Here is a 27,264-nt window from a genome sequence, read left to right as displayed (position 1 = left end):
CCATCATTTGGAAACGCAGCCAATTTCCTACCACATATTTCTTTCTTCCAGCATCGTCATCGCCGTAACGTTTCAGCAGAGTGTCCCATATTGTTTTCGCAGACTTTTGATTAATGAAAAGATCAAACAGATTATCTGCCATATGAGTTAGCAGATGACCTCTAGCAGTTTTGTTGTCCTTTTTATATTTCTTCTTTGCTTCTTCGTCAGCTTTCTTGGTTTCTGCAGGAAGCGGTGTGACGACAGGGGTAGCAGGAGTTTCAGGAGTAGATGATTCAGAAGCGTTGACATCAGCGGGAGGATCTTCAAATAGCACATAATCAACCTCTAAGGCTTCAAACAAAATCAACAGTTTTTGAGACCATCTCCTATAATTTGAGCCGTCTAGAGGTTCTATTTTCGACATATCCGGAATGATTTTTGATAGACTTCCAGCCATTTCTGTTTAGTACTTGATGCAAGGAAAAAATAAAATTTTGCTTTCAAATTGTTGGAAAAACTTGAAGTCAGAAGTACAAAACAGAAAAAATATAACACAGATTGGAAGTTTGTTGTGCCGTGAAAAATCACTGCCTTGAAAGCAAAATTCGGCTAGACCTTGATGCAATCTAGTTTGCCGACTGCTCCCCAAGGTTAACACAACGAGCCTATGAACACGTGCACTCGTGGCCTTAGGCTATGGAAATCACAGAACAATTGCCCAGAATTTTAGAAGTAGATAATAAGAAAAGAATTGAAAATTATTTCTGCCTGTGCAAGCCCATGCAAGACTATGGCAATCCTCTTTTTAATAGCAAAACCAATGAAAAACATCTTTCTCTTTTCCTGTCCACAAATCATAATTATTAGCTACACATTTAACAAATTAACCGTTAGAGAATTGCTAATAAAGTGGAGGTTATGCTATTTGGTTTATAGCTAATCAAGAGCATTAAATAAAAGGAAATATTTGTTAAAAGAATAACAATCAAAACTGTTTAAAATCAGTTAGGAAATTTGGGAATAAAGAAAAGGAATATTATATTTTCGATGTGGGACATCACAATGAAACAATTGTGGCTTCAGTTTGCCATTGTCCAACAACACCAACCACCACCACAACCATCACTTATCAACGAACCACCCTAACCAATGAGCTCGACCCAAAATCACACACCACCTTGAACGGAACTCTCACGAGAGAAGCAGCCAAAAACAAGATAAAATGTTAAGTGAAGAAGGAAGAGGAAGAAGAATAAATAAGTTGAGGGGTAATTTGGAAATATCAGAAAATTACTGAATTCACGTAGCATTTCCCTGTTAAGAGTTTAGAAAGGTAGGATGTAGTGTACATACATGGAATTTTGCTGAGTTATAGGAACAATACTTGTCTTTTCCATACTAAAGTTTGGATTGAGGATGTTCCCTCACATATTTACTCGTAGGTAAACCATGAAAAGAGGGCTTTCACAGCCTCTTCTGTTGATTTACAAATATCATGGTTTTGAACTAAAAAAAAGAAAGGTAGAAAAATATAAAAAATGCATAAACTTTGGGAAGCAGAATTTTACGTGAAGGCGAAGCCAAGTAGATCACCCTTCACGTGCTATGCCTTATCCTAAAAAACAAAAAAACTAAACTTTCAAGACACAACAATGGAGCAATAAGTAAGTGAGAGCGAAGGTTAGACAAACAAGAGGCACAAAATATTATGTGAGCTATAAAAGCCCAACAACACACTGTCTCATTCTAACTCGTTCGCGCACCTCAAAACGATGCCGTTCCATCTCTCCCAAAACCAAAACCTCCTTCTCCCTCCATTCATTATCACAGCCCAAAACCAAACCAAAAAGCCACAACAGCCAGAAATGATGATAATAAAAATAAAAACCATAAAGCGCCTCTCAGTATTTATTCGCATTTAATTATTTATATTCCGAATCACTTTTTTTTCTTCTTCTCTTCACTCAAATTCGAAGCGAAGGAGAGAAAAGAAGAAGCGAAGTGTGTTTGGGAACAATGGCAGAGCAAAAGAACCGGTGGAGCTGGGACGTCGCCGGCTTTGACCCGTGGAAGTCGTCTACGCCTCCGCAGTCGCCGGCGGCGGCGGAACACGGCGATCGGAAACCTAGTGCGCCGTTGGTGCGGCGGTACTCCATTTCGGCCACGTCGGTTCTTCCGCAATCGAAGCACGCTGTGGCCTTCAAGCTTCAGCGGCTGAAGGACCAAGTCAAGGTAATGCGTTTTCGTCTCCACTTGTAACTGCGCCTTAGCTTCTTTTCTCTTCTCCGCAACGACAACGACGTTTTGGTTTTCTTCTTAATTTGGAAATTGTTTCGGTGGTTTTAGCTTTTACTTCGTTGCTGGTGTTCTCAACGGCGACGTTTTAGCTCTCTTTTTTTTCTTCTTAGTTTGGAAAGTGTTTCGCTGGCTTTAGTTTCTGCTTCATTGCTGGTGCTCGCAACGACGACGTTTTAGCTCTTGTTTCCGGACTTGAATTTGCGTTGTGGACTTGTGGTTTGTATGAGTAGTTTCAGCGTGAGTTCGAGAGAAAGGGAAGGTGTAGCGCTTGCTGAGTTTGGAGGCTTGTAGAATCTAAACGTACTATGCTGACGTGGCATCGGAAACTGCACGGGGCTTCTTTCAGAGTTGTGTGTTGAAGGATGTTCTCAGTTAACATGATCGCATTGATTTTTTGAATGAATGTAGATTTGGTGTTCTTCATGGTCCTCTTGTGAACTTCAATTGATTGCTTGGACTTGGGACGGGGATATTGCAGCTTGTGCTCTTACAGTGTCAAGATTTTGAATTGAGGTGTAGGGTGTTTCCGGAAGGCTTTTTAAAATAATATGATATGAGCAAGAAGAATTCAGCAAATGAATAATTTTGGATCAAACCAGGAGCTAAGTTGGGGGTGCTATAGATGTGATGGTGCATGTTTATAATATGAATTGTCGTATGAAAACAGAGTGCTGATTGTACCCGATTGATAAAAAAGTTACAGAGTGGTCGAATTTTGTTTGTTTCCTGTATATGTCATGTAACAAGTAAAGCTACATGATTAGATTCATATGTTATCAAATGATTTTACTATTCTAGTATATAGAGTTGCGTATTGAAAATCACTTTTTTGTGATGGATTGTGCTGATTTGGGATTTGGGTAGTTTGGTGTTAGGTTCAAACCTCCATGCAGCCATTTATCTAGAAAAAATAAGATGGCTAGAAGATTTGCATCTATAGAATGTCTTCTATACTATTTAAAATTTTAAAGTACTTGCTCATTCTTACTGGCCTGCTTTCTAGCTGGTTTGAGTTATTTTTTATGTAGCATCTTTGCCAATTTTTTTGGATCATGTGATTTTGGGTTTAGTCATGTGTTAACAATCACATCAGATATTTTGCTCAGCTTGCTAAAGAAGACTATTTGCAATTAAGACAAGAAGCAAGTGAACTTCAAGAATATTCAAATGCAAAACTTGATCGAGTTACACGATATCTAGGTGTTCTTGCAGAGAAAACCCGCAATCTAGGTAAGAAACTAATTTATCTTGACTCATGGATCATGCTTAAATGAGCAGAAGGTTTTGGAATATTGACATTTGTCCTATAAATTCTTTTGCTTCAACGAAATACTTAATTAAGTGACAACATGAGACTCATTCTTTAAACTCATGCATGGCAATGACACAGTATCAAGATCTAATCTATGCTACATTTTTTTTTGGTCAGCAAAAATATGTATGTATTATATATATATATATATATATATATATATATATATTAAAACAGTACAAGTACTACTAAAATCTGTACATCCCAGCATGCAAGTTGTCGGTGTGAGATTATGGTATGGAATATGATGTATATATTAGAATTCCATGATCCCTGCCCCTAAACACACTGGAATACCCATTACAAAAGATATCTATAGCCTAGTCCCACCCTTGTACAAGAATCCAGATTTAATATTACTGGCCCAGAAATGGAGTGGCACCTTAAAATCATTATCTAGATATCTTAGCCATAGCCAGCAGAAGAAAATTGCATCCTCCATCTATTTTTGTCCATTAAACTCCTCATTTGAAAATACAATTCTATTTCTGAGATTCCAAATGCACACCATGTGAGGGCAGCCCCCCAAATCCACCATCTGTTTTGGATTATTCCTGGTGCCTTACAGTAAGAATGCTGTAGAAAATGTTCCTTAGGTGATGAAGGGAACACAATTACGGTTTCTGTCCATGCAAGGCTCTCCCACCATAAAGGCATTATTCTTTTGCAACTAAAGAAAGTGTGGGACGCATCCTCCTCTTGGCTCGAACAAAACAGGCAATAATACTCATCTAGCAGCACATTCCTTCTCCTTAGGTTTGCTCTTGTCGGCAATCTGTCCCTCACCAACCTCCAAACAAAGTGTGCAACCTTGCTTGGGATTTTCATATTCCAGATAATTGTGAATGCCCTGTCATCATTCTCATCCGCCACCACTTCATTAAGCCAATGATACCCGCTTCCCATTGAATACAACCCACTCATATACCCCTTCCAAATCCATCTATCTTGTTGGTTAGGCTGAATCCTCAACTCCTCAATATCCTCCATAAAGCTGGCTGCTAATTCCATTTCCCCTTCCAAAATCATTCTCCACCACTCAAAATTCCAATCCCAAGATTCCCCCACCTCAATGTCCATCTGCTGAATAGTGTGGTGTTGCTGTTGCGATATACAATAAAGTCTCTGGTACTTTCCCATCAACAACATCCTGTCCTCCCTCCACCTATCTTCACAAAACTTTACCCACAACCCACATCCTATTTTCCACTTCACACCTTCATTGAACCACCCACCTTCCTCCTTTGATCCACACACAAAAGACAAGTCCCGCCACCATATCGACTCCTTATGGTTCCTCCTAGCTTCATCTAAATTTCTCCATCCCCCATACTTGGACTTCAAAACCTTTGCCCTTAAAGTGCTAGTATGATGAAACATGTTCCAATGCCATTTACAGAGTAGTGCTCGGTTAAAAGATGCAAGATCCCGCACCCCGAGACCACCTTTCTCCTTGGGGAGACATATTGTGTCCCACTTCACCCACGCCAACTTCCTCTGCCCCTTTCCATCACCCCAAAGAAACGATTGTTGTAGCTGCACCAGCCTATCCACCACCTTCTTAGGTACCCTGAAAAAGGAAAAGAAGAATATAAGTATTGAGTTAAGGACTGACTTTATTGAAGTCACCCTTTCCCCAAAAGATAAGTTTCTCTGTTTCCACTTTGAAATAATCGGATCTCGTATCTCATTACGCCTTGGGTTTCCTTGGTAAGAAAAAGGCAATGACAAGAGTCTATAGTTAAGGTATCCTGCGGCGAACCTAACCCATTGATCTGATCTCCCAAATGCCCCAAAAATGCTCTTAGCGAAATTTATTTTCAGATCCGACACCAGCTCAAAGTTCCTCAACATTGCTTTGATTGCCTTCACGTTAGACATTGTTGCTTCACCAAAAAATAATGTACCGTCAGCATATTGGAGAATGCTAATTTCCACCCCATCTTTGCCTTCCAAGATGCCTTTGAACAAATTTTTCTTCTGTGTCTCCCTCATCAAGCCGTTAGACCTTCTGCAACAATGTTGAATAAAAAGGGGGCTAGTGGATCCCCCTGCCTGAGTCCTCTTTGAGGAGAGAACTCATCAGTGGGACACCCATTCACCAAGACCGAGACAGAAGAAGACTTCAATCACCCATTTCTCACAAAACCCCATCCGCCTCAACATATTAATGAGGAAGTTACAGCATATAGAATCATATGCTTTTTCATAGTCAATTTTAAAGACTAGAGAACTTTTTCTTATTCTTTTTGCTTCATCAAAAGCCTCATTAGCAACCTCGATGCTGTGCAAAAGATGCCTCCCCTCTATAAAGGCGCTCTGACATTCATCAATGATGGTAGCCATGACCTTCTTAAGTCTTCTAGTTAGAATTTTTGCGACAATCTTATAAATACAACATATCAGAGAAATAGGCTTGTATTCATTTAGATTTTGGGGGTCCTGAACCTTTGGAATCAAAGTCAAGAAGGAGGCATTACTGCCTTTCGGGAGGTGCCCATTTGCATGAAATTCATCCTAGAAGCGCAAGACATCCATTTTCATTACATCCCAGAATTCCTTAATGAATTTAAAATTTAATCCATCATGTCTTGGACTCTTGAAACTTCCACATTCCCACACTGTTGCCCTTACCTCATCCTCCTCAAATCTGACCACCAATTTAACATTTTCCTCCTGATTAATGGTCTTGAATTCTACACCATCCAATCTTGGTCTCTCAAATGATGTTTCTTCAAACCTTTTCATAAAGAATTGTTTCTTCCTCCCTTACTTTGTTTGGCTCCTCCACCCAACATCCATCAATAAAAATCCCTCTCAACATATTTTTGTGTCGTTTCCAATTGACAATCATGTGGTAAAATCTAGAATTGCAGTCTCCCTTTTTCAACCACTTTATTCTTGCTTTTTGCCTCAAAGGATTCTTTTGAGTGCGTAGTCACCCAAACTTCTTCCTGCAGCTCCTTCCTCAATCTAATTTCCTCCTCAGTTAGGTCTCTTTCCTCCCCTTTCTTTTTCAACTCATTGAGTTTTTGCTCTGCCCTCTTTAGCTTCTGTTGGATGTCCCCAAACTGCTCTCTCTATTCCACACTTTTAATCTCTGTTTCAACAACTTCAATTTTTTTTTAATACATGACCTCCCCACCCTTGTACTAAGCATTCTCTCCAGCAATCCCGAACCGTCTTCTTAAAGGATTTATCTTGAAACCAGCAATCTAGAGTCTTGAATGGCTTCAGGCCCCGATCAGCAATGATTGATTTTAGCAGAATTGGATAGTGGTCTGAGTAATTCCTGTCCAATATGAATTGTGTACTTTCACTCCATTAAGAGAACAGTTCAGCAGATACAAGAATCCTATCCAGTCGACTTTTAGCTGTCCCATTTGGCCTATACCAAGTGAATTTATGCCCTACACTTGGCTCATCCTCAACTTCTAGATCCGGCATCCAATCATTAAATTCTGTCATGATCCCACACCTTGTTCTCTTAGGCCAACCCCCACTCGTTCTGACTGTCTCCTTACACAGTTGAAATCGCCAACTGTACACCACAATTTGATATGGCATTTCTTAATTGTTTAATCTGATCCCACAAGTTTCTTTTTAAGTTTGCATCACAAGGGGAATATATATTTACAATTGTGATTTTTGGCCATCATCCTTCCAAATTCCTTCTAATAAAATAAATCTACTGCCAATAACCTCCTTCTCTAGTTCAAAAGATGATTCACTCCATATACACAATATGCCTCCAGCACTGTTCACTGCTGGATTGGCTGCCCATTTCACCTCTGAATTCCCCCACAAAGCCTGACACATAGTTCTGTCCAGCATTTCTTTCTTAGTTTCCTGTAGACATAGCATGTCAACTTGTTCATTTACCACCAATTTCTTTACTGGTCCCCATTTAAGACCCCGCCCCAAACCCCAAATGTTGTAGGTAATTATCTTCATTGATCACCCTTCCTTTTTCCCAACTTCTCAAATTCATACTTGTCTCTTCCATCTAAACCAACCATTCTAGTCAACACTCCATTTTCGTCCTTCCCGCAACTAACTCCCATGTTTTTAGCCAATTCCCATGTATAGGCAGCATCCATCATAGCATCACAGCTTCTTAGACTCTTGTATATAGAGCTTGAAGTTGACCCTTCATTATATGCCCTTTTCATATTGGCATCCCACGTGGCAACTTCTTTAAGGCCACTTCCTCCCTCAAGATTAGGGGAAGCAGGCCTTAACACGTTTGTTAGTCCAGCATCAGCCCTTCCCATGTCTTTGTGAAGGCTGGTGTCTTCATAAGTTTCTTTTCCTTCTACTACACCAGGCCCATTTCCCCTTTTGCGTTTTCTTGTCCTCATGTAAACTTTCCATGTAGACTGAGGCCCATTACACTTTGGGCCCAAGTTCAATTCTTCCATGTTATCTTGGACAGCCACGTCTTCTACTAATGGGGCATGTTTTGAAGTAATGTCTTTTCCAGAATAAGGTAACTGGACACCCCCCTCAGCTCCCTTTAATTCAAAATTTCCTGACATTTGTGGGTCTCTTGTGCTCATTACTTGCTGTCTTTTCTTTTCCATCACTTTGCTTACAAAAAGGTAATGCATCTTCTCCCCTCTCTTTCTGTATACTATTGTCATTATCAGCCCTCCTTTTGCTTATTGTAGCTGAACACTCCTTTCCCATGCTGAAAGAACCACTAACATTTATCCAACTTTCCTCATGTGCAAGTCCATGTGTTTTAGTGGGCCCTTCCAAGAACGAGTCCTGGACCATGGTAGCTTGGTTGATTGAGGTCAATGTGTTGGTTAGGCCACCACCAATGGTCGAAAGACCTCTGTCACCACCCTCTCTGTTGTTCGTGCCAACATCACCTGCTCCCATTGTTGCTGGTTTCTGATCAGCTTCCGCCACCACTCTCCGATCTGCCTCTGCCATCATCCACCATGATTTTTCACCTTCAAATTGCGAGCAAACAGAGGCAGCATTTGGCCCAATCTCGCTTTCCCCATAAGAGATTTCCTCATATGAGTCCAAGGAGGTCATTCTTCCACATGTGCATTTCCGAGAGCTATAACTGTTTAGACTCAATCAATCAACCTAATTTGATTCTAACAGACAATCATCAATCCTAACCACATGCTTTTTATCCATGTAGAGAGAAATTATTGTATAAAGATGAATAAAACCCCATTGTGTTTCCATACTCAAAATCATGATAAAAAATTAAATGTGAAAGCATACTTGGATTAGCCATAATGGAATGATGAAAGATTGATGAGGATCAAGATTGGTTTTATGATCTTCCAAATGTACATAGCCCTTTTTCTTCTCTGAATTTTTCTCTTGTGATGGGGATAAAGAGAAAAGAAAAGCGAAAATGTACGTCTGTCACTCCTCTCTACAAATGGGGACCATAACCTCTTATATCGATAACTGCCATCAGTTACCCCAAATTTGATAATCATAATTTGACCCCACATCAGATTATAATATCAGTAATGATATCTACACAATTAGCCTTTCACCACTTTAATATTTTGGCTAATAATATAATGGCCCTAACTCATTCAATTATGTGATATATATATATATATATATATATATATATATATATATATATATATGTATGACCCAAAATTGCTAACAATCTCGCACTGGTCACAAATATATATATCCTTATGAACGTTTTTTTTTTTTTGAACGGCCAAAAATATAATATATTAATTTGAAGATAGAAGATACAAAGTACCAGAGGTACTATAACAGACCACAGGAGGTAGAGCCTCCTGAAACAAACCGCAATAAACAGAAGCTACCAACCCAACAAAAACCAAACAACCCATCCCAATAAGACAAATATTACTTAAAAGCTACTGCCATAGCTGAGGACCATTGGTGAAAAGGAACATGAAAATCCTTTTCCCACCCCCTCATCCAGGACCAAGAGAGGAAAATTGTATTATCCACCAATTTAGAGATGACAAAAGGCTTATTGTTGAAGATAATGTCATTTCTAAGATTCCATATTGATATTGTAGCTGCTATCCACCAGATTTTTCACTTTCTGTTGGTGTCTTTCAGACCTGCCGTAGAGAAATGCTGGATGAAATTATCCAAAGGTCTCCAATGAAGCACTCTAGGTTCCTTTACCCATGAGCTGAATTCCCACCATAGAGGCATAACTTTAGGACACAAGAAGAAAAGGTGTGAGGCAGATTCTGCTTTGTCCTGACAAAAAGGGCACAGGTCATTATCAATAGTGACATTCCTCCTAAGTAGATTATCCTTAGTGGGCAATCTGTCCCATAGAAGCCTCCAAGCAAATACAAGGGCTCTAGGAGGGATTTTGATGTTCCATAAGTGCTGGAAGCCAAGACATTGATCTTCATTAAGATGATCAGCTTTAATAGAAAGGTAGGCAGAATTAGTGGAAAAAATTCCTTTTGAGTCAGCTCCCCATAACCAAGAATCTTTTAAAGCTGTAGAAGGCCTAATTGCAGCAGTTTGATCAATAAACTCAGAAGCTCTTCCCATTTCACTATCAAACAGATTTCGCCTCCAAGAAAAACTCCATTCCCACCCAGATTCACCGAAGGTTCCCATCGTTGCCACTGTGTGAAATTTCTGAGATGAGAGATTGTATAATTCCGGGAACTTATCTTTTAATCTAATCCCTCTTTCCACCCAACAGTCCTCCCAAAAGAGAATTTGATCACCCCTACCCAGCTTCCAAATGAATTGGCTGGACACATCTGCCATACTGCTGTGATTAATTGTAGACCTTAAATCAGACCACCAGCAAGAGAAATGCTTCCTTGTGGACCCCTCTTCTAAACCTCTCCATCCCCCATATTTGGAAGTTAAAATTCTGTTCCACAATTGATCTGGATAGTGAAACATCATCCATTTCCATTTGATTAAGAGAGCTTTGTTAAAAGCTGTAATGTCTTTAACTCCAAGACCTCCCCTCTCTTTAGCTGCACACACTTGACTCCAAGCCACCCATGCTATCTTCCTCCCTTCTTGATTATCACCCCAAAGAAACCTTCTTTGAATGGAGATGAGTTTTTTTATCACTGCTGAAGGAGCCCTGAAAAAAGACATATAAAACAATGGCAGAGCTGTTAGGACAGCATTAATTAGAGTGATTCTACCAGCCATGGATATGCTTCTCTGCCTCCATTTGTTCAGTCTAGCCTCAAATTTGTTGATGATAGGTTCCCACACCATCTTCCTTCTCGGATTGACACCTATAGGCAGCCCTAGGTAACAGAAAGGAAGCTGCAGAGGACCACAATTTAGGAGATCAGCAGCAGATCTGATCCACTGATCAGATTGACCAATTGCTCCCAGTTGGCTCTTGGCATAGTTGATTCTCAGACCAGAGACTATCTCAAAGCTTCTAAGAATAGCCTTGATAACTCTAACATTATCCATAGAAGCTTCCCCAAAAAAGATTGTATCATCCGCAAACTGAAGCATGTTTACTGGGACCTTATTCTTTCCTACCAAAAAGCTGTGAAAGAAGTTTGTAGAGACTGCTTCCCTCATCAAACCTGATAACCCTTCAGCAGCCAAAACAAATAAAAAAGGGGCCAAAGGATCCCCTTGCCTCAAACCTCTTTGAGGCTTAAACTCCTCAGTTGGACTACCATTTACAAGGATGGATATTGAAGCTGAAGAAAGGCAGCCTTTAACCCAACCAATCCACCTTTCATGGAACCCCATTCTCCTCAACATATAGAAAATAAATTGCCAGGACACAGAGTCATAAGCTTTCTCAAAGTCCACTTTAAGCACTAAACACGATTTCTTTTGCCTCCTAGCCTCCTCAACAACCTCACTAGCAATCAGAACTCCATGTAACAGCTGACGACCCTTAACAAAAGCTGACTGCCTTTCATCCACAAGGTGATCCAGAACCTTACTTAGCCTATTAGAAAGGATTTTTGCAACAATCTTGTAAACACATCCTATGAGGGATATAGGTCTAAAGTGATTAATAGATTGAGGGTCCTTGATCTTAGGGATAAGAGCAATGAAAGAAGAGTTGAGGCCCTTAGGAAAAGAAGCATTCACATAAAATTCTGCTAAAAACCTTAAGAAGTCAGGTTTCAGCTCTTTCCAAAACTTCTTTATAAATCTAAAGTTCAGCCCATCAGGCCCTGGGCTTTTATCATTGCCACAAGCCCACACTGCAGAATATACCTCCTCTTCTCTAAAAGGTTCCACCATCAGATCCCTCTGAAATGGGTCCAGGACAGAAAAAGCAACTCCATCTAAATTAGGTCTAAGCAAATGAGGCTCAGAAAATCTGCTCTGGAAGTGATGCAATACTTCAGCCTTAATTCTATTAGGATTTTCTACCCAAGAACCTTCAATTAACAGACCCCTCATAGCATTTTTTCTTCTGCTATAATTGATGACTTTGTGAAAAAAAGCTGAATTGCTGTCTCCCTCTTTAATCCACTTGCTTCTAGACTTCTGTCTTACAAAAGACTCATGAATAGTGGCCTTCTCCCACAGCTCTGCTTGAGTCTTCTTGAGATCCTGAATTTGCTGAGCAGAAGGTTGTGCTGAAAGAGAATTTTCCAAATCATTTAGCTTCAGCTGAATCTGCTTAACTTTATTACCCATATCTCGATAGTTATCCTTGCTCCAATTTCTCAGTCTTTGCTTAAGGTTCTGCAGTTTACATTTCAGCACATATCCACCCCACCCAAAAGGCTGAGCTTCAGACCAGCAATCCCTCACAACCTTGAGAAATTCTTTATCCAATAGCCAACCATCAAACACCTTAAAAGGCTTAGGGCCCCAATCAATACTTTTAGATTGCAAAAATATAGGACAATGATCAGAATAATTTCTTTGGAGGATGAATTGAGAAGAGTCCTGCCACTTAGATAGCCAAGCATCAGAGATCAGCACCCTATCCAATTTGCTTCTACAGGTGCCATTTGGCCTAAACCATGTAAAGTGCTTGCCCACACAGGGGATATCATCAACCTCCATGTCATGAATCCAGTCATTGAACTCAGTTATCAGATTAGAATCTGAGTTACTATGATTGCTACCCATTCTCTCAGAGGGGTGTCTAATGCAATTAAAATCCCCTACAAGACACCAATACTCCACCTGAGATTGAAGCTTCCTTGTGCTCAAAGTCTGCCAAAGCTGTCTCTTACCTTCTAAATCACAGGGAACATAAATATTAACCACGACCACTCTTGTCAACTCAGCCAACCATACCCCTTCCAGCAGAATCAACCCCTTTTCTGAAAATCTATAATCAACCTTGAAATTGTTGTTATTCCAAATGCATAACATCCTCCCAGCAGTGTTCACAGCTGGGTACCATTCCCAAGCAAAGTCTGGGTCTCCCCACAAGGCCTGAACAGCTGCCTTATCCAGAGAATCCCTCTTAGTTTCCTGCAAACAAAGAAGATCCACCTTATGCTTCCCAACCAAATTCCTGATAGAGGCCCATTTAATGCCTCTACCCAACCCTCTGATGTTATAGGATAAAATATTCATCTATGGGTTGTCCTATTTCCCAACTCCATAGCTTCCTTTTGGTCTCTGGATTCCATATCAGCATAGTGTTGAATGAATACAGACTGGTCTGTTTCAGCCTCCATGCCTAAACTTTGTCCAACCTCCCATAATTGATGGGCCTCCTCCATCACCTCTGTGTTACCCATAATCTTGCTTTTTAGCTTGTTGTTTGACTCAAGTTGGCTCTGGTTATGTGTTTTAATGCTGTTATGGATGATAGTCTCCCTGTCCTCGACTGCTTTTTGAACTTGGGGCTGCTTTTCCACAGATTGCATGTTGCTGGGTTTATTTGGGGGGTATTTTTGTCTAACGTAGACTCTGGAATATTTATCTACTATCTGTATAGAGGGTTGGGCTGTAGAGCCATGTGTTTCCTGATTGCACCTCCCAGGCATCAGTAATGGGCCGAAAGTATTAGTAGGCCCAACACCTTCAGAAATCTGATTCGGGCATAAATCCGAATGAGGTTTAAGCCACGTTATTTCTCCCTCTGCTTCCCCATGATAATAACCTTCAGAACTCACTTTATCACTTGCGTTCAAATAGTTTCCTTCTTGGATGTTTTCTTTTAAGGCAGCAGTCTGAGCCACGTTGCAGGCTTCCATCTTCGTGAAATCCTTCTGGGTATCCGCTACTGCCCTGCTAAGCTCAAGGTCAACCTTTGCCAAAATGAGATCACTGCTGTGTTTGTCGGTGCTTACTGCCTTTTCCCGATGGTTAACACGAGATTGAGTATTACCCATTGGATCGCGGCAATACCCATCCGGCTCTTCCCCTGACCAGCGGTTAAAGGCAAGACCCGTCTTAGTGGATAACTCCGGCGAGAAGGAAAAGTTGGTTTCCTTATCATCGTCGTCGGCGCCGCCGGAATCTCCTCCGTCGTCTGAGGTTATCACCTCCGACCACTCGTCGGACGGAGACATACCATTCCGCTTCAGCCCATCAAATGACCCTATCTCCTCCACAAGCTACACTCGATATTTGAGGCCACCCACCCGCACAACAACCTCGCTCCTTATGGACGGTGGGAGGGGTGTCCTCACCAGCATCCGAGCTTTGTCAAGCCTTCGTCGGTCCTCCGTATCGTCATCCAGCTCAATGACGTCGCCAATGGAGGAGAAGGCTTTCTTGAAGTGTACAAGTTCCCAGACCTCCAACGGAAAGCCCCATGCTTGAATCCAAACCACCCTATTGTTAGACCGGCACCTCGGTTTCCATTTCTCCAACGCGTAGAAGAGTGAGTTGCCGTCTTCTTTCTCCGTTTGGATGATAAGTTCAGCTTTATCGTCCGATAACCCAGAGAGGAGAATCATGTCGTCTCCAAGAAATCTGGTACGAACATTGTACCCCAAATCCCAGGCGACACGATCCTCTATGGTATCAACTGTCATAAACTCCTTTAACTTCCCCACCCATGCATCCTTACACCAAAGTCCCGTACCTGCAGACGGGGTAATCGTTATAGTAGGTACAGCACCTGCCTTGCTCGTCATATGTCCTGAGGACTTCCCATAAGACACCACTTCCACGAACGATCTCCTGCTTGGATCAATAGGTTCAACGCAAAGTTTAGAAGTGGTAGTATTGATGTTTCTTCCAACGCCAGTGTTTTGCTGCTTCCCTTCAGTCTGAGCTGACCTCGTGAACCTGGGTAAGTTGACAAATAGTTTGTGTTCGTTGATGAAGATGTTGTCCAGCTTCACCTCCAGCCCTCTTGCGTCTGAAACTCCCTTGAACCGCACAAAACCATATCTTCTTCCCTCCCTATTGCGCCTTTTCGCTATATAGACTTCTCTCACATCACCCCATTTTTTAAAATGCTTCCACATTAACCCTTCATCAGCTTCCTCTGGAAAATGGGTGAAGTAGTATGACGTAATATCCTCCTTGTCCCTCCAGTTCTGATAGAAGCATGTATGTTGACCCCTAGCCACTTGGTTCTGCTTTGGATTGTCAACCTTCAGGGTCTTCTTCATATCTTTCGCAGTCTTTTTACTAACCACCTTTGTCCATGCTCCTTCTTCATCACCAGTATTGCAGTTATTGAAGTGCATCCCGATAATTGATTTTTCCTTTCGACCCTTGCTTTGCCACCTTCTTGTCCATCTTCTGTTTGGTTTAGGAGAGGCTCTGCCTCTGATCCTATCACCAAGATTCCTATGACGACGTGTATACTCTCTAGAATAGTGCTTTCCCTTCTCCCTCGTTCTCCCAAAATCATAGCCTCTCCATCTCCCTCTTTCATGCTCTCTGTGTGTATCTCTCTCACTGGACCTCTCTCTCTCTCTCACTCTGTGTCTCCCTCTCTCACGAGATCTCTCTCTCTCTCTCTCTCTCTCATCTAAATGGTGTTCATACATGATGTGTTAGACTTTATGAGCTCAAAATTGGCCATTACATGCCTTGAGCATATTCCCAAAATCTTGTCCATTGATTACATCCGCACGTAGAACCAAAACAATTTTCATTGTATCAATTATAGCTAAATCATTCAATGATCACTAATGCTGACAGAATCAAATGACATAAACTCATCATGAAATGTGTAGCATGAAAATTACGTGAAGGTGGCCTGTACACGTCTATTTTCAATTGGTTCTACTTTACCCCAATGAAATCATTTAATAATCTTAATGTACAAAGTGTAACAACTGAATAATAAAAGATATATATATATATATATAATCAAATATATCCAAAAGTCAATGTATGCATATATAAAATCTAACATAGAACATAAAATACATTAAAGTGACTAACTTCCACTAAACCAAAGATTCCTCGAACTGTAAAACACCCATGTGAGCAACATGCTTATGAAAAACCTTGGATGGAAGTCCCTTAGTAAGAGGATTTGCTTATGAAATCCGAGTCAGAATACCTAGTGATCTCCAACTGATCTAACTTCATGTATGTGAGCATATAATACTTTGTTCTCTTCAAATACCTCATAACTCTTTTGGCTGCTTTCCAATGATCCATTCTTGGATTGCTTAAATATTTGCCTAATACCCCAACTATGTATGCTATATCCGGACGTGTATGTACTTGGACATACATCAAACTCCCTACAACTGATGCATAGGGAATTTTCTGTATTTCCCGAATTTCCAAGTTTCCTTTTGGGTACTGTTTGAGATTGAACTTGTCTTCCTTAGCAACTGGAGTATTCCCGGATTTACATTCCTGCATGCCAAACCTTTTAAGTACCTTTTCGATATAGCTCCTTTGTGATAATCCTAGAATACCCCGAGATCGATCTCGGTGTATCTGAATTCCTAATACAAAGGAGGCATCACCAAGATCTTTCATTTCAAAGTTTTTTGATTGAAATCTCTTGGTTTCGTGCAACATGCCTATATCATTGGTGGCAAGCAGTATGTCATTAACATATAAGACCAGGAAAATGTACTTGCTCCCACTGAATTTGTGATACAACAATCATCAACAAGATTAATCTCGAAACCAAATGAGATAATTACTTGATGAAATTTGTGGTACCATTGACGAGATGCCTGTTTTAGCTCGTAAATGGATTTTGTCAGTTTGCAAACCATATTCTTTTGGTCTCCTGACCTAGTTTTTTGGTTGCACCATATAAGTTGTCTCATCAATGTTGTCATTGAGAAATGCCGTCTTGACATCCATTAGATGAAACTCTAAATCATAATGTGCAACAAGAGCCATGATTGTCCTAAAAGAGTCTTTCGATGAAACTGGAGAGAAAGTCTCTTTAAAGTCAATCCCTTCCTTTTGGGTATAGCCTTTCGCCACAAGACGAACCTTATACCTCTCCACATTACCTTTGGAATCCCGCTTGATCTTAAATATTCAGTTGCAACCAATGGGTTTCACACCTTCTGGTAATGGGACAAGTTCCCAAATCTTGTTGTCTTGCATGGACTTATACTCCTCATTCATTGCTTCAATCCACTTTTCCGAGTTGGAATCTTGCATGGCTTGATGGAAGTTGACTGGGTCATCTTCTATCATACCATTATTTTTCTCATGTTTCTGGAGAAATACCACATAATCATCTGGAATAACACTTCTCCTTTCTCTTGTAGATCTCCGCAAAGGTACTGACTCATGAAGCATAGGTTCTTGAGGATCTTGAGTTTGTTCTTCATGAACGACCAAATTATCTTGAGTGGGAGATTCAATAACAATATCTTGTAGAGGTTCTGAATTTACCTTTAATGCATTCAACACAAACATCAAAGCTTGTGAAATCAATGGAATTCAAGATTCCACTGATTTACCATCTCCAACATAGATCCATCTTTTAAAATCAATTGGCTTCTAGTAGCTTAGGCAACCCTTTATTGAAACACTGATGTTAATAGTGACACCAGAATCTAACCATTAGTGTTTCTAGGTATTAAAGCTAAATTGATCTCAGAACATACCTTTCTTTGCACGGCAAGCATGATATTTGGTATATTTCATCTTTATATTTCCAGGTTCACTGCAGAAGAAACAATTGTCACCTTGATTTTGTTTCTTTTGTGCTGGACAACTTCATTCTTGGGCTTCTCAGTTCTTTTTCTTTTGTCCTTGTCTTTAGAGGTACTCACAACATGAGCACTTTCAGTCCTTTCTTGCTTCAGCCTTTTCCCTTTTTGCACACACAATATGAAATGAACTCATTAGGAGACCATTTCTCTTCTCTTTCTGACATTTATAAGAGATTTTAAACTGACTAAACTGTGAAGGTAGAGAAATTATCACTAAATGAATAAGCAAGTCTTCTGATAGCTCAAGCTTTAGTGCCCTTAATTTTGAAGCAATATTTGACATTCCCATAATGTATTCCATGACATTTTCTTTGCCTTGATACGTCATGTAAATTAAGTTCTGAAGAAAAATACTTGTTTTCGCCTTATCGCTTTTTGCAAAGAGCTTTTCAATTTCAGCAAAGAATTCTTTGGCACTAGTTATATCATCTGAAACAGTGCCCTAGAGTATGTAAATTAGTTAAATGCTAACTTTCCTTTGGCCCAATCACATCACACGTTTAACATCACAAGTGTGTATGTAAATTAGTTAAATGCTAACTTTCCTTTGGCCCAATCACCATTCATATAAATAATCACACACGTTAACATTTCTCATGAACAATCTACACAAGAGAGGTCACTTTGGTGATATTTTGATTCAATTAACTCATTCAAATGCTAAACAATTAAAATGATATACCATAGCTAAATTTTGAACATTGATGCACCAAATCCAAAATTAAAATATTTCTAGAGTAAATTAGTTTAACTTTATTTATTTATTTTAAATTTTAGAAGCTCATTATTGTTATTTTAATTTCCTGTAGTGGCCTCTAAAAGTAAGAAGGAACAGAAAGTACATGAAAATATGTAAAATATCTAAAGTAATTTGCTTGATCTTACCAACAATATGCAAAATATCTAAATTCATTTAAAATTTAGAATATGTCAGCCACCTTGAATAAATAAAATTTCCAAAATCATACATGAATCAAATATGGGTGGCTCTGATACCAAATGTTGGGACATAACTATGAATAAAATCCCATAGTGTTCCCATACTCAAAATCATGATAAAAAATTAAATGCGGAAGCCTACTTGGATTAGCCATAACGGAATGATGAAAGATTGATGAGGATCAAAATTGATTTTATAATCTTTCAAATGTAGAGAACCCTTTTTCTTCTCTGAAGTTTCCTCTTCTGATGGGATAAAGAGAAAAGAAAAGCGAAACTATATGTCGCTTCTCTTTACAAATGGGGACCATAATCTCTTATATTGTTAATGACATCAGTTATCCCAATTTTGATAATTATAATTTGACCCCTCATCAAATTATAATATCACTAATGATATCTACACAATTAGCCTTCCCTTAGTCATAATTTTATTTTGATTAGACCACTTTAATATTTTGGTTAATAATATATTGGCCCTAACTCATTCAATTATGTGATATATATATGTATGACCCAAAATTGCTAACAATAACAAGTTTCCACGATCTTCATTATGTACTCTTCTCCATTGATGTTCACTGTGACTGAATGGTTGATGAGCGGAGCTCAAGGTGTCTTGGCAAGGACTCTAGCCCGATCAAGCCTTTGCAAATCTTCCACCTCTTCATCTATCTCGACCACATCTACACTTTTTGCAATTTTCTTAATGCTTTCCATATCCCAAGCATGTATTGGGATGCCCCAACACATGATCCAGACCAATCTAAAGCCTGTGCACATTTTTGGACTCCATTTCTGCAGGGAGTGGAACATAGATAATCCACTTTGCACTCCTTCCTTGCATAGATCTTCTGCTTTCACATGATCCAAACCCCATAACAGCATATATCACCACCCAAGTACTTTGGTTTGGTCTCCTCCCCGCCACCCCACATGAGCTCTTCCTCAAGTTTGTCAAACGCTACTAAGTTTCGTAGATGACCAACCCAAGCCTTTTTCAACTATGCTTTACTCTCCATGGGCACCGACAAGGAGATTGTTGAGCGAGACTGATTGTTCGCAAACTTCTTCTGAGCGTACTAAATGTTCTTGGTTGCCCTCTCCAAGATGCGTGTTTTCCTCCGTTGGCTACCACTGTTGCGAACGGCGCTTTGCCTGTGCAATCTCGTCTATCTTGATCGGCCTCACTGCCAACAACTTGCTTTGTTGAGGTGCCAACATCCTCCATATCCAGCGTCTTTTGTTGTCCCTTGTTAGGCTGGCTATGGGGTTGCACTTGGACCACCTTACCCTTATCGCGTCCACCAGATGTAGCCCTATCAGACTCCCTTTTCCATAGATGCTTCTTGTCTTCCCTTCCATGTTTTGGTAGGTTCACACGTAGTTTAAGGCCCGCTACAATCAGATTATCCGACTGTCTCTCAAGTTGCTTGACATTGGATACACCTTTGAATCTGACAAAACCATACTTTCGACCGCTGCTGTTCCTGTAGCTATGAAGACCTCCCTAACATTACCCCATTTCTTAAAAACCAACCATAAATCTTTTTCTTGAGTGTCTTTAGGGAAACATGTGAAGTAGAAGGACGTAATATCTGAAGCATCTCTAATTTTTCCTTCTGTCTCTCTGCCGCTGCTCCACCAGGTTCGCCGCACCATAACTGTCATGCCCTCTTCCCGTGAAGTGAACACGGGATCAATCTCTCACTCGCTCTCTGTTTCTTTCACTCACCCACTCTTTGTTTCGCTCTCTCTCTACCTCTCATTCTCTCTCCCTATGCAAGCTATTGGTTGTAAGTGGGTGTTTCCTTATCTATGCTACATTAATAGATTTAGCAGTTTTAGCATTTACTTTTTTGAAGTAAATGAAGTTAAGCAAGATTTTGTCTTTTATTTTTTGTTTCTAGTTCCAATTTCCCTGTTTAAAATTTTGGTACACTTTTTTTATATATTTTTATATTTACCTGTGAAGTTATTGTACTGTTGGTTTTTTGTCACTAAATTTTGAAATTTGTGGTCTACTTGTGAATTTCAGATCAAGTTGCCCTTGAAACTGAAGCAAGAATATCTCCATTGATCAATGAGAAAAGAAGATTATTCAATGATTTATTAACATCTAAAGGTAGTTTTTATGTGTACATTTTTCTTTAGTATTGGGCAGTTTCTTCATATCTACTCTTATGGTCAGCCAAACACACTGTATATATAATAACTGGAACTGAAGCTATATGAATACACAATGATCCTATTATTTAAGCATACTCATACATAAGCTTTTCTGAGCTGAAAAATCCAGCAATTAATATTATTTGCAGGAAACATACGAGTATTCTGCCGTACAAGGCCATTATTTGAGGATGAAGGTCCTTCAGTTGTTGAATTTCCTGATGATTATACCATTCGTGTAAATACTGGTGATGAATCCTTGTCTAATGCCAAGAAAGATTTTGAATTTGACCGAGTTTATGGACCTCATGTTGGTCAAGGTAAAATAATTTTATCCTTTCTTACTATCTTTCTTGAGTTCAAACATTGTCTTTGATATTTACTATGTACATTGCTTATCTTGCCTTTGAAATTCTGTTTTCAGCTGAGTTATTCTGTGATGTTCAACCTCTAGTGCAGTCAGCTTTGGATGGATATAATGTTTCCATATTTGCTTTTGGACAAACCCATTCCGGAAAGACACACACTATGGTTTCTATTTCTTTCTTTTGCTGTTTGTGTGCGTGTGTGCGCAAATCACTTCCTCTCTCAAATAAAACACAAAAGGAAAAAGGAATTGGAACCTGTAAGAGGGTCTTAAATTCAATGTTGTCTAACAATTGAAAATGAAATGACTGCCTATGGGTGAATTATTTTTACATCTTTTGTCTTAAGTCAATGATGATTGGTTTAATCAATTGCTTTTTGATGTTCATTCATTACTCCCAGGAAGGATCAAGCTATGATCGGGGTTTATATGCTCGTTGTTTTGAGGAGTTGTTTGATTTAGCCAATTTAGATACAACATCTACTTCTCGATATAAATTCTGTGTTACAGTTTGTGAGCTATATAACGAACAGGTCTCTTTCTGTTTTCACTTATCATGTATTGTACACTTTTCCTGTATTTCTAGTGTGCTTCCCAATTTTCTGTTCACTTAGGATCAGTAAATTTTCTTATTATCTCCTTTTACGTGTTTTCAGACAAGGGATCTACTTTTGGAGGCAAGGAAAAGCGCGCCTAAACTCTGCTTGGGATCACCTGAATGTTTCATTGAACTGGTGCAGGAAAACGTTGATAACCCTCTTGAGTTTTCTGAAGTTTTAAAAACTTCATTGCAGACTCGGGAAAATGATTTATCAAACAATAACGTATCTCATTTGTACGGTCTAAATTCTCAGTCTACATTCTACAGCGTTACGTTAAAAGTGGTTTTGTTTATGTCATTTTGGGTTGCACGATAGACTTTTTTGATATCATATTTTTACCAATTTAGCTGTTGAGATTAATGCATAAATGGAAGATTGATTTGTGGGATGTAATCTACCATGCTATATATAAATGTGTGTGTATAGTGTGTCATTTTAGGTGGCATGATAGACTTGTTTTGCTAGCATACATTGACCATTGTAGCTGTTGAGATTAAATGCACACAAATAGAAGATTGCTTTGTGTTTGTGGGATGTATATACATATAGGAAGCATATCAATTATCAAGAGAAGGGTGAGAGTGTAAAAGGAGCTAATTTCAGCTATATTATTTAAATGGATGGTTAAGAATAAAAATAATTAAAGCAATCTTGACCATTTGTGTATGGTTGTATGACCGTGTGTATATATATATATATGATTTGGGAAGACATTGTCTATTTTCATTTTATGTTTTCACAAATAATTATAAAATGCCACCTTGTTTTCACCTTTTTTTTGTTTTCAAAGATTTGTACTAGAAACACATAAGTAACTTGTTGTATTAAATGTATCACTGTGATATTCTATTATCAGAAAGAAGATTGTAAAAGTTTTTTCATTTGCAGTTGCTATTATTTTGATATTCCTGTGCATTTGTTGCCAGATTTTGTGACTGCTGTAGACTAATTCAGCTCTGGATTTCATGCCTTTCTGTGTCAGGATTGTCACGATACATGTATTTTATAACAATTTGATCACTGGTGAAAACTCCTATAGTAAACTCTCTCTGGTTGATTTAGCTGGAAGTGAAGGTTTGATAACAGAAGATGATAGTGGGGACCGTGTCACAGATTTGCTGCATGTTATGAAGTCTCTTTCAGCGTATGTAATTTCAATGCGTTATTTTTTCTCTTCAGTAGCAAATTCACTGGTATTTGCTTAATAGTTAGCCAGGTGTTTGTCCATCCATGTCTTTAGGTGTCAGTGCACTTCAAGTATTTTCTGTTGTCTTAGATTTGGTGGTTTATCAGTTTTCATTATCTGTTGCAAATGTTACTAAGTTAGCTAATCAGATTGTTAATTCTGTTTCTGCTCGGGGAACAAATGTTTAGATACTTAGTCTCCTAATAATAGATGTGGGTTTGCATTTCACTTATGGTGTTCAGGTACTACACTTAAATTTAAGGGCTATAATGTCTTACCTAATTCCTTAATTCCCCTATCAACGAAGAACTGGATTTTACAGCTGCAATACAGCATATTCACAATCCAGTTTGTTCATAATGTTGATTAGGTGAGGATTTCAGATAAGCCTTTCTCTGCAAGGAAGATTGAGGGCAACCATACTGTAACACTTGAACCTGGTCCTGTTCCATGTACTGTATAACACTTATTTATATCTCCAAAAATGAAATGTAATTTAATTCTCCCTAACTTCTCTCATGTTCTGGCTATTGTCTTGTCATATATATAGATTTTCTTTTTCATTCATATTGAAGTTTTGGGCAAGTTCAGTGAAAAGAATGTGGTGCAGGGAAAAATTTATTTTCTGACTTGTTGCATTTTAAAAATGAATATGCAGGTTGGGAGATGTTTTATCTTCTTTAACATCAAAGAAAGATATTATTCCTTATGAAAATTCGCTGCTAACAAAACTGCTTGCAGATTCACTTGGTATTGATTTTCTCTCCCCTCTTTTTATCTTTGAAGTTTGAACTTATTGTTGTGACATCAATTTGGTCTTTGAGTTGTTACACCTAATGGAATGTTGACATACTTGACAAAATTGTCTCTGCTTATTAAGATGCCAATGAGATTTTACAAGTCAGGTGTGGTTTTTTCATTGTTAGAAGTCTGTGCTCATTTATCACATGCTACAATGAATTTTTTTTTTGTGTGTGTATCAGTGTCTAGGAAGCGTCATTTATTATAATCCTAGGGAACAGTCTCCACTAAGTGTATCTAGAGTATATATTGATGACATGCTGAACTATTGTACTACATTTGAAAAGAATAAAAAGCTTTTCATCCTCTAAATTCTCTCTAAAAATATTCTGTTTTCTCTCTCAGTCCCCACCTCTAACTTTAACATGGTTGGACAGATCTCCTTACACAGACCTTGTTGGGTGTCTTTCCGCATTCATGACTTTCTATTTTATATTTCTTTTATTTAAATAAAAATTGTGTTTATTTGTAACAAACTGAAAGTTTAGTAAGCTTTAGCTTGAGGGGGAGTGTTAGAAGTGTGTGTGGTTCATGTATCATATGCTTCAATGAATTTAAGGTTCATGGGTATTAGTGTTTAGGAAGTTGCATCACATATTATAATTCTAGGGTATAGTCTCCACTAAGTCTATATAGAATCTATATATAATATGGATAACATGCAGAAGCTTTGTACTACGTTCTACAAGAATAAAAGCTTTTTATTCTCTAAATGTAGTACAAAGCTTCTATATGTTATCCATGTTAGTGTGCTATCATGGATTCTCAAAATTCTCTCTCAAAAGATTATTGTTCTCTTTAAATTCGACATTATGTTAGTGTGCTAATGTGCTATCATGTCAAATACTGTTAGAAGTCCCACACTGAATAGAAAAAGAAACTTAATGTGGTACTTAAGCCATGAGGCTTTCCCACCTACCAGACTAGTTTTTTGGGCTGGGGCCCTTGTGCTTAAATCTTAACAATTGGTGTTTTTGTTGAGTTAGGTAATGAAAACGGTTACCTATATAGGCTGGATTAAAAGGCTACTATCGGGTTAATGTTGATAGAGTGAAAGCTGCTGTGGACCTTGACTCTTTAAGGGGGTGGCAAATTGGCAATGTTTGGAGTTCAACATTGAGTAGAAACAGAAACTTAATGTGGTAGTTAAGCCATGAGGTTCTAGTCATGACTCATGAAGCTCTCTCACCTAATGGATTAGTTTTTCGGGTTGGGCTCTCCTCTTGTGCTTAAGTCCGAACAAATACTTAACACACTTTGCCTGTTACTGTAATTCATCATTGATCTTTATGGAATTGTTGTTAATACTTAATACTAATCCAGATTGGGTTCTCACGAAGCTGTTGTCTGATTTTGACTTCATTTGATTGTCTGGTGGTCTTGTTGCTAATTTGGAAATATATTGCAGAACATGTACTCTTCTGTTGCTATAATTGTTTTGTTTAATTTATATTATATATTTATTCCAATTAGTCCCTCATATCAATGCTTAAGAGGACCCTTGTCTATAGGGACAGATGCAGGTTAAGGGGAATGGGGGCAATTGCCCCCATAAGATAATTTTTTTACTTCTTATATTTGATGATAAAAAAGATTGCCCCATTAAAAAATAGATGTTGCACCCAAAAGACATTTTTTTTTAAATGGATGTAAGAAGAGAGAGTAAATTAGCACTAATCTTACTGCTTATCATTTTTGATTGTTACCTTTCTGCTCTTCTAATACTAAACAAATGTAATAAGTCAGTGACACTAACACATACCTCGACCTAATTGTAATTTGTAGGAGCTTAGATTATTTGGATTTTTTTGTCATGAAATTATGTATTTCATAAAAATTTATAGTGTTTTTCTTTTTGAAAAATATTGTACTCCATATTGTCTTTTTGCCCCCACTAAACAAATTTTCTGGATCTGTCCCTGCTTGTCTGTGTTTCCTGATTATAATTGGGTTTTGTTTCTGAAATTTTGAACAGCCCCTTTTTTTAATAGACCATCTTTGAAAGAGAAACAATTATTATCTTTTTCTCCCTCACAAATAAAACAGTTTGTTAAAGATAAGATATTGTACAAAGATAATAAAAAGATGTCCTTTTTCAATATCAGAAAGGGAAAAAATTCAAAAGCTAATTAAAAGGTGATAATGGGCATGGAGCTTCTTTCAACTTATTATAAAAATTTGAGGTCACTGCCATTAGGAAGAACAATGAGCTTCTCCATGAATTTTCCTAGATGATATTATTGTCCCTGTATTCTTTGCCTATTTTTCTTTTGTTTAGGGTTTGGGTGGCCTTGCTACACTGCTGTCTTTTGTTCCCTGTTATTTGACTTTTCTTTTATTTGAATGATGAATATCCTCTTTCCCTTTTGTATTCTATTTTGTTGTAATGAAATTCTTCTCTCAAAATATAAGAAAAATTCTTCATCTACTTAGCATCAATAAGATTATTCTGTATGGCACTAAATTTGTATTGAGTATTGCCTGGAAAAGTAATTACATGTCTAGACTGCTCTGAGTTAAATTATGAAACCTGTATCTGTCAATTCATAAGTGGAATGCACTCTTGCGCCCGCCCAATTGTGATGCTAGTAAAATGAGTTTCTCATCTATTGAAGGCTTGTCATTGTGAATTTTATTCCACCAAAGGATACCTTATCCTATGTTGGATAGACAAAGACATTGGTACATGAAGCAACACTTAAAATTTACCTGCATTTTATGCATAAAAAAGGATTTACCTTCATTTAAGTATTATTTTTCTTGCTCTTCACTTTCTGTTCTGTAAATTGGTTCCCCATTTAATTATATAAATTGTTTCATTATTCATCATGGTTTGGGATCAGTTCTCTCTGATTGATTTCAGGCACATGATCTAAGTTTTGCTGCAAGTGTTCTTTAATGTTTGCAGGTGGGAGTTCAAAAGCTCTGATGATTGTGAATGTGTGTCCAAGTATTTCAAATTTATCTGAGACATTGTCGTCTCTCAATTTCTCTGCTAGAGCTCGAAATTCTACTTTAAGCCTTGGAAACCGAGACACAATTAAAAAGTGGAGAGATGTTGTAAGTTCCTATTCCCATTTCTCCTCTTGATCTTTTTTACTCATCAGTGTGAATTTCTGTTAGAAGATTTTTAAAGTCATTATTACAATTACATCTGATAAGATTGTATGTGGATAGAATGATGTTGAGTGTAAACTAGGAGCTAATGGCTTCAAATTTTCTACTTATATCACGTATTGTATTTGTCATTTTTTAATAGGCAAATGATGCGCGAAAGGAGCTGAATGAGAAAGAAAAAGAAATTCATGATCTAAAGCAAGAGGGTCTGAAACTCAAGCAAGCACTTAAAGATGCAAATGATCAGTGCATTCTACTCTTCAATGAAGTGCAGAAAGCATGGAAAGTTTCTTCTGTATTGCAGACCGATTTAAAGGTTTGTTATTTGAATTAGCTTGTTATAGTTTTCCAGTTCTATGCAGTGACTGGTTATTTGGTGGCTTGAAAATTATGTTTTGAAAATGGCATGTTTG

At 38.4% G+C, this 27,264-nt stretch overlaps 1 protein-coding gene across 3 annotated transcripts in view; it reads left to right on the top strand.

Moving 5' to 3' along the window:
* The first annotated feature begins 1,725 nt into the window (after positions 1 to 1,725).
* The window catches only part of LOC114396398 (kinesin-like protein KIN-14B), a 41,752-nt gene continuing 16,213 nt past the window's right edge, over positions 1,726 to 27,264 (top strand). For all 3 annotated transcript variants that reach the window (XR_003663296.1, XR_003663295.1, XM_028358358.1), the window contains exons 1-11: positions 1,726 to 2,214; positions 3,387 to 3,510; positions 20,648 to 20,734; positions 20,928 to 21,098; positions 21,203 to 21,309; positions 21,547 to 21,678; positions 21,802 to 21,980; positions 22,730 to 22,891; positions 23,592 to 23,683; positions 26,643 to 26,794; positions 26,994 to 27,167. Coding sequence is in view for 1 of the 3 variants with exons in the window: in XM_028358358.1 (XP_028214159.1) it covers positions 1,999 to 2,214; positions 3,387 to 3,510; positions 20,648 to 20,734; positions 20,928 to 21,098; positions 21,203 to 21,309; positions 21,547 to 21,678; positions 21,802 to 21,980; positions 22,730 to 22,891; positions 23,592 to 23,683; positions 26,643 to 26,794; positions 26,994 to 27,167 (1,596 nt within the window). In the remaining 2 variants the exon portion in view is untranslated. The remainder of the gene's footprint in view (positions 2,215 to 3,386; positions 3,511 to 20,647; positions 20,735 to 20,927; positions 21,099 to 21,202; positions 21,310 to 21,546; positions 21,679 to 21,801; positions 21,981 to 22,729; positions 22,892 to 23,591; positions 23,684 to 26,642; positions 26,795 to 26,993; positions 27,168 to 27,264) is intronic.

The sequence above is a fragment of the Glycine soja genome, chromosome 18 (assembly GCF_004193775.1).
Source record: "Glycine soja cultivar W05 chromosome 18, ASM419377v2, whole genome shotgun sequence".
NCBI classification, from domain to species: domain Eukaryota; kingdom Viridiplantae; phylum Streptophyta; class Magnoliopsida; order Fabales; family Fabaceae; genus Glycine; species Glycine soja.
Note: the sequence above shows the minus strand (reverse complement) of the source record. Positions and strands in the feature narration are given on the sequence as shown.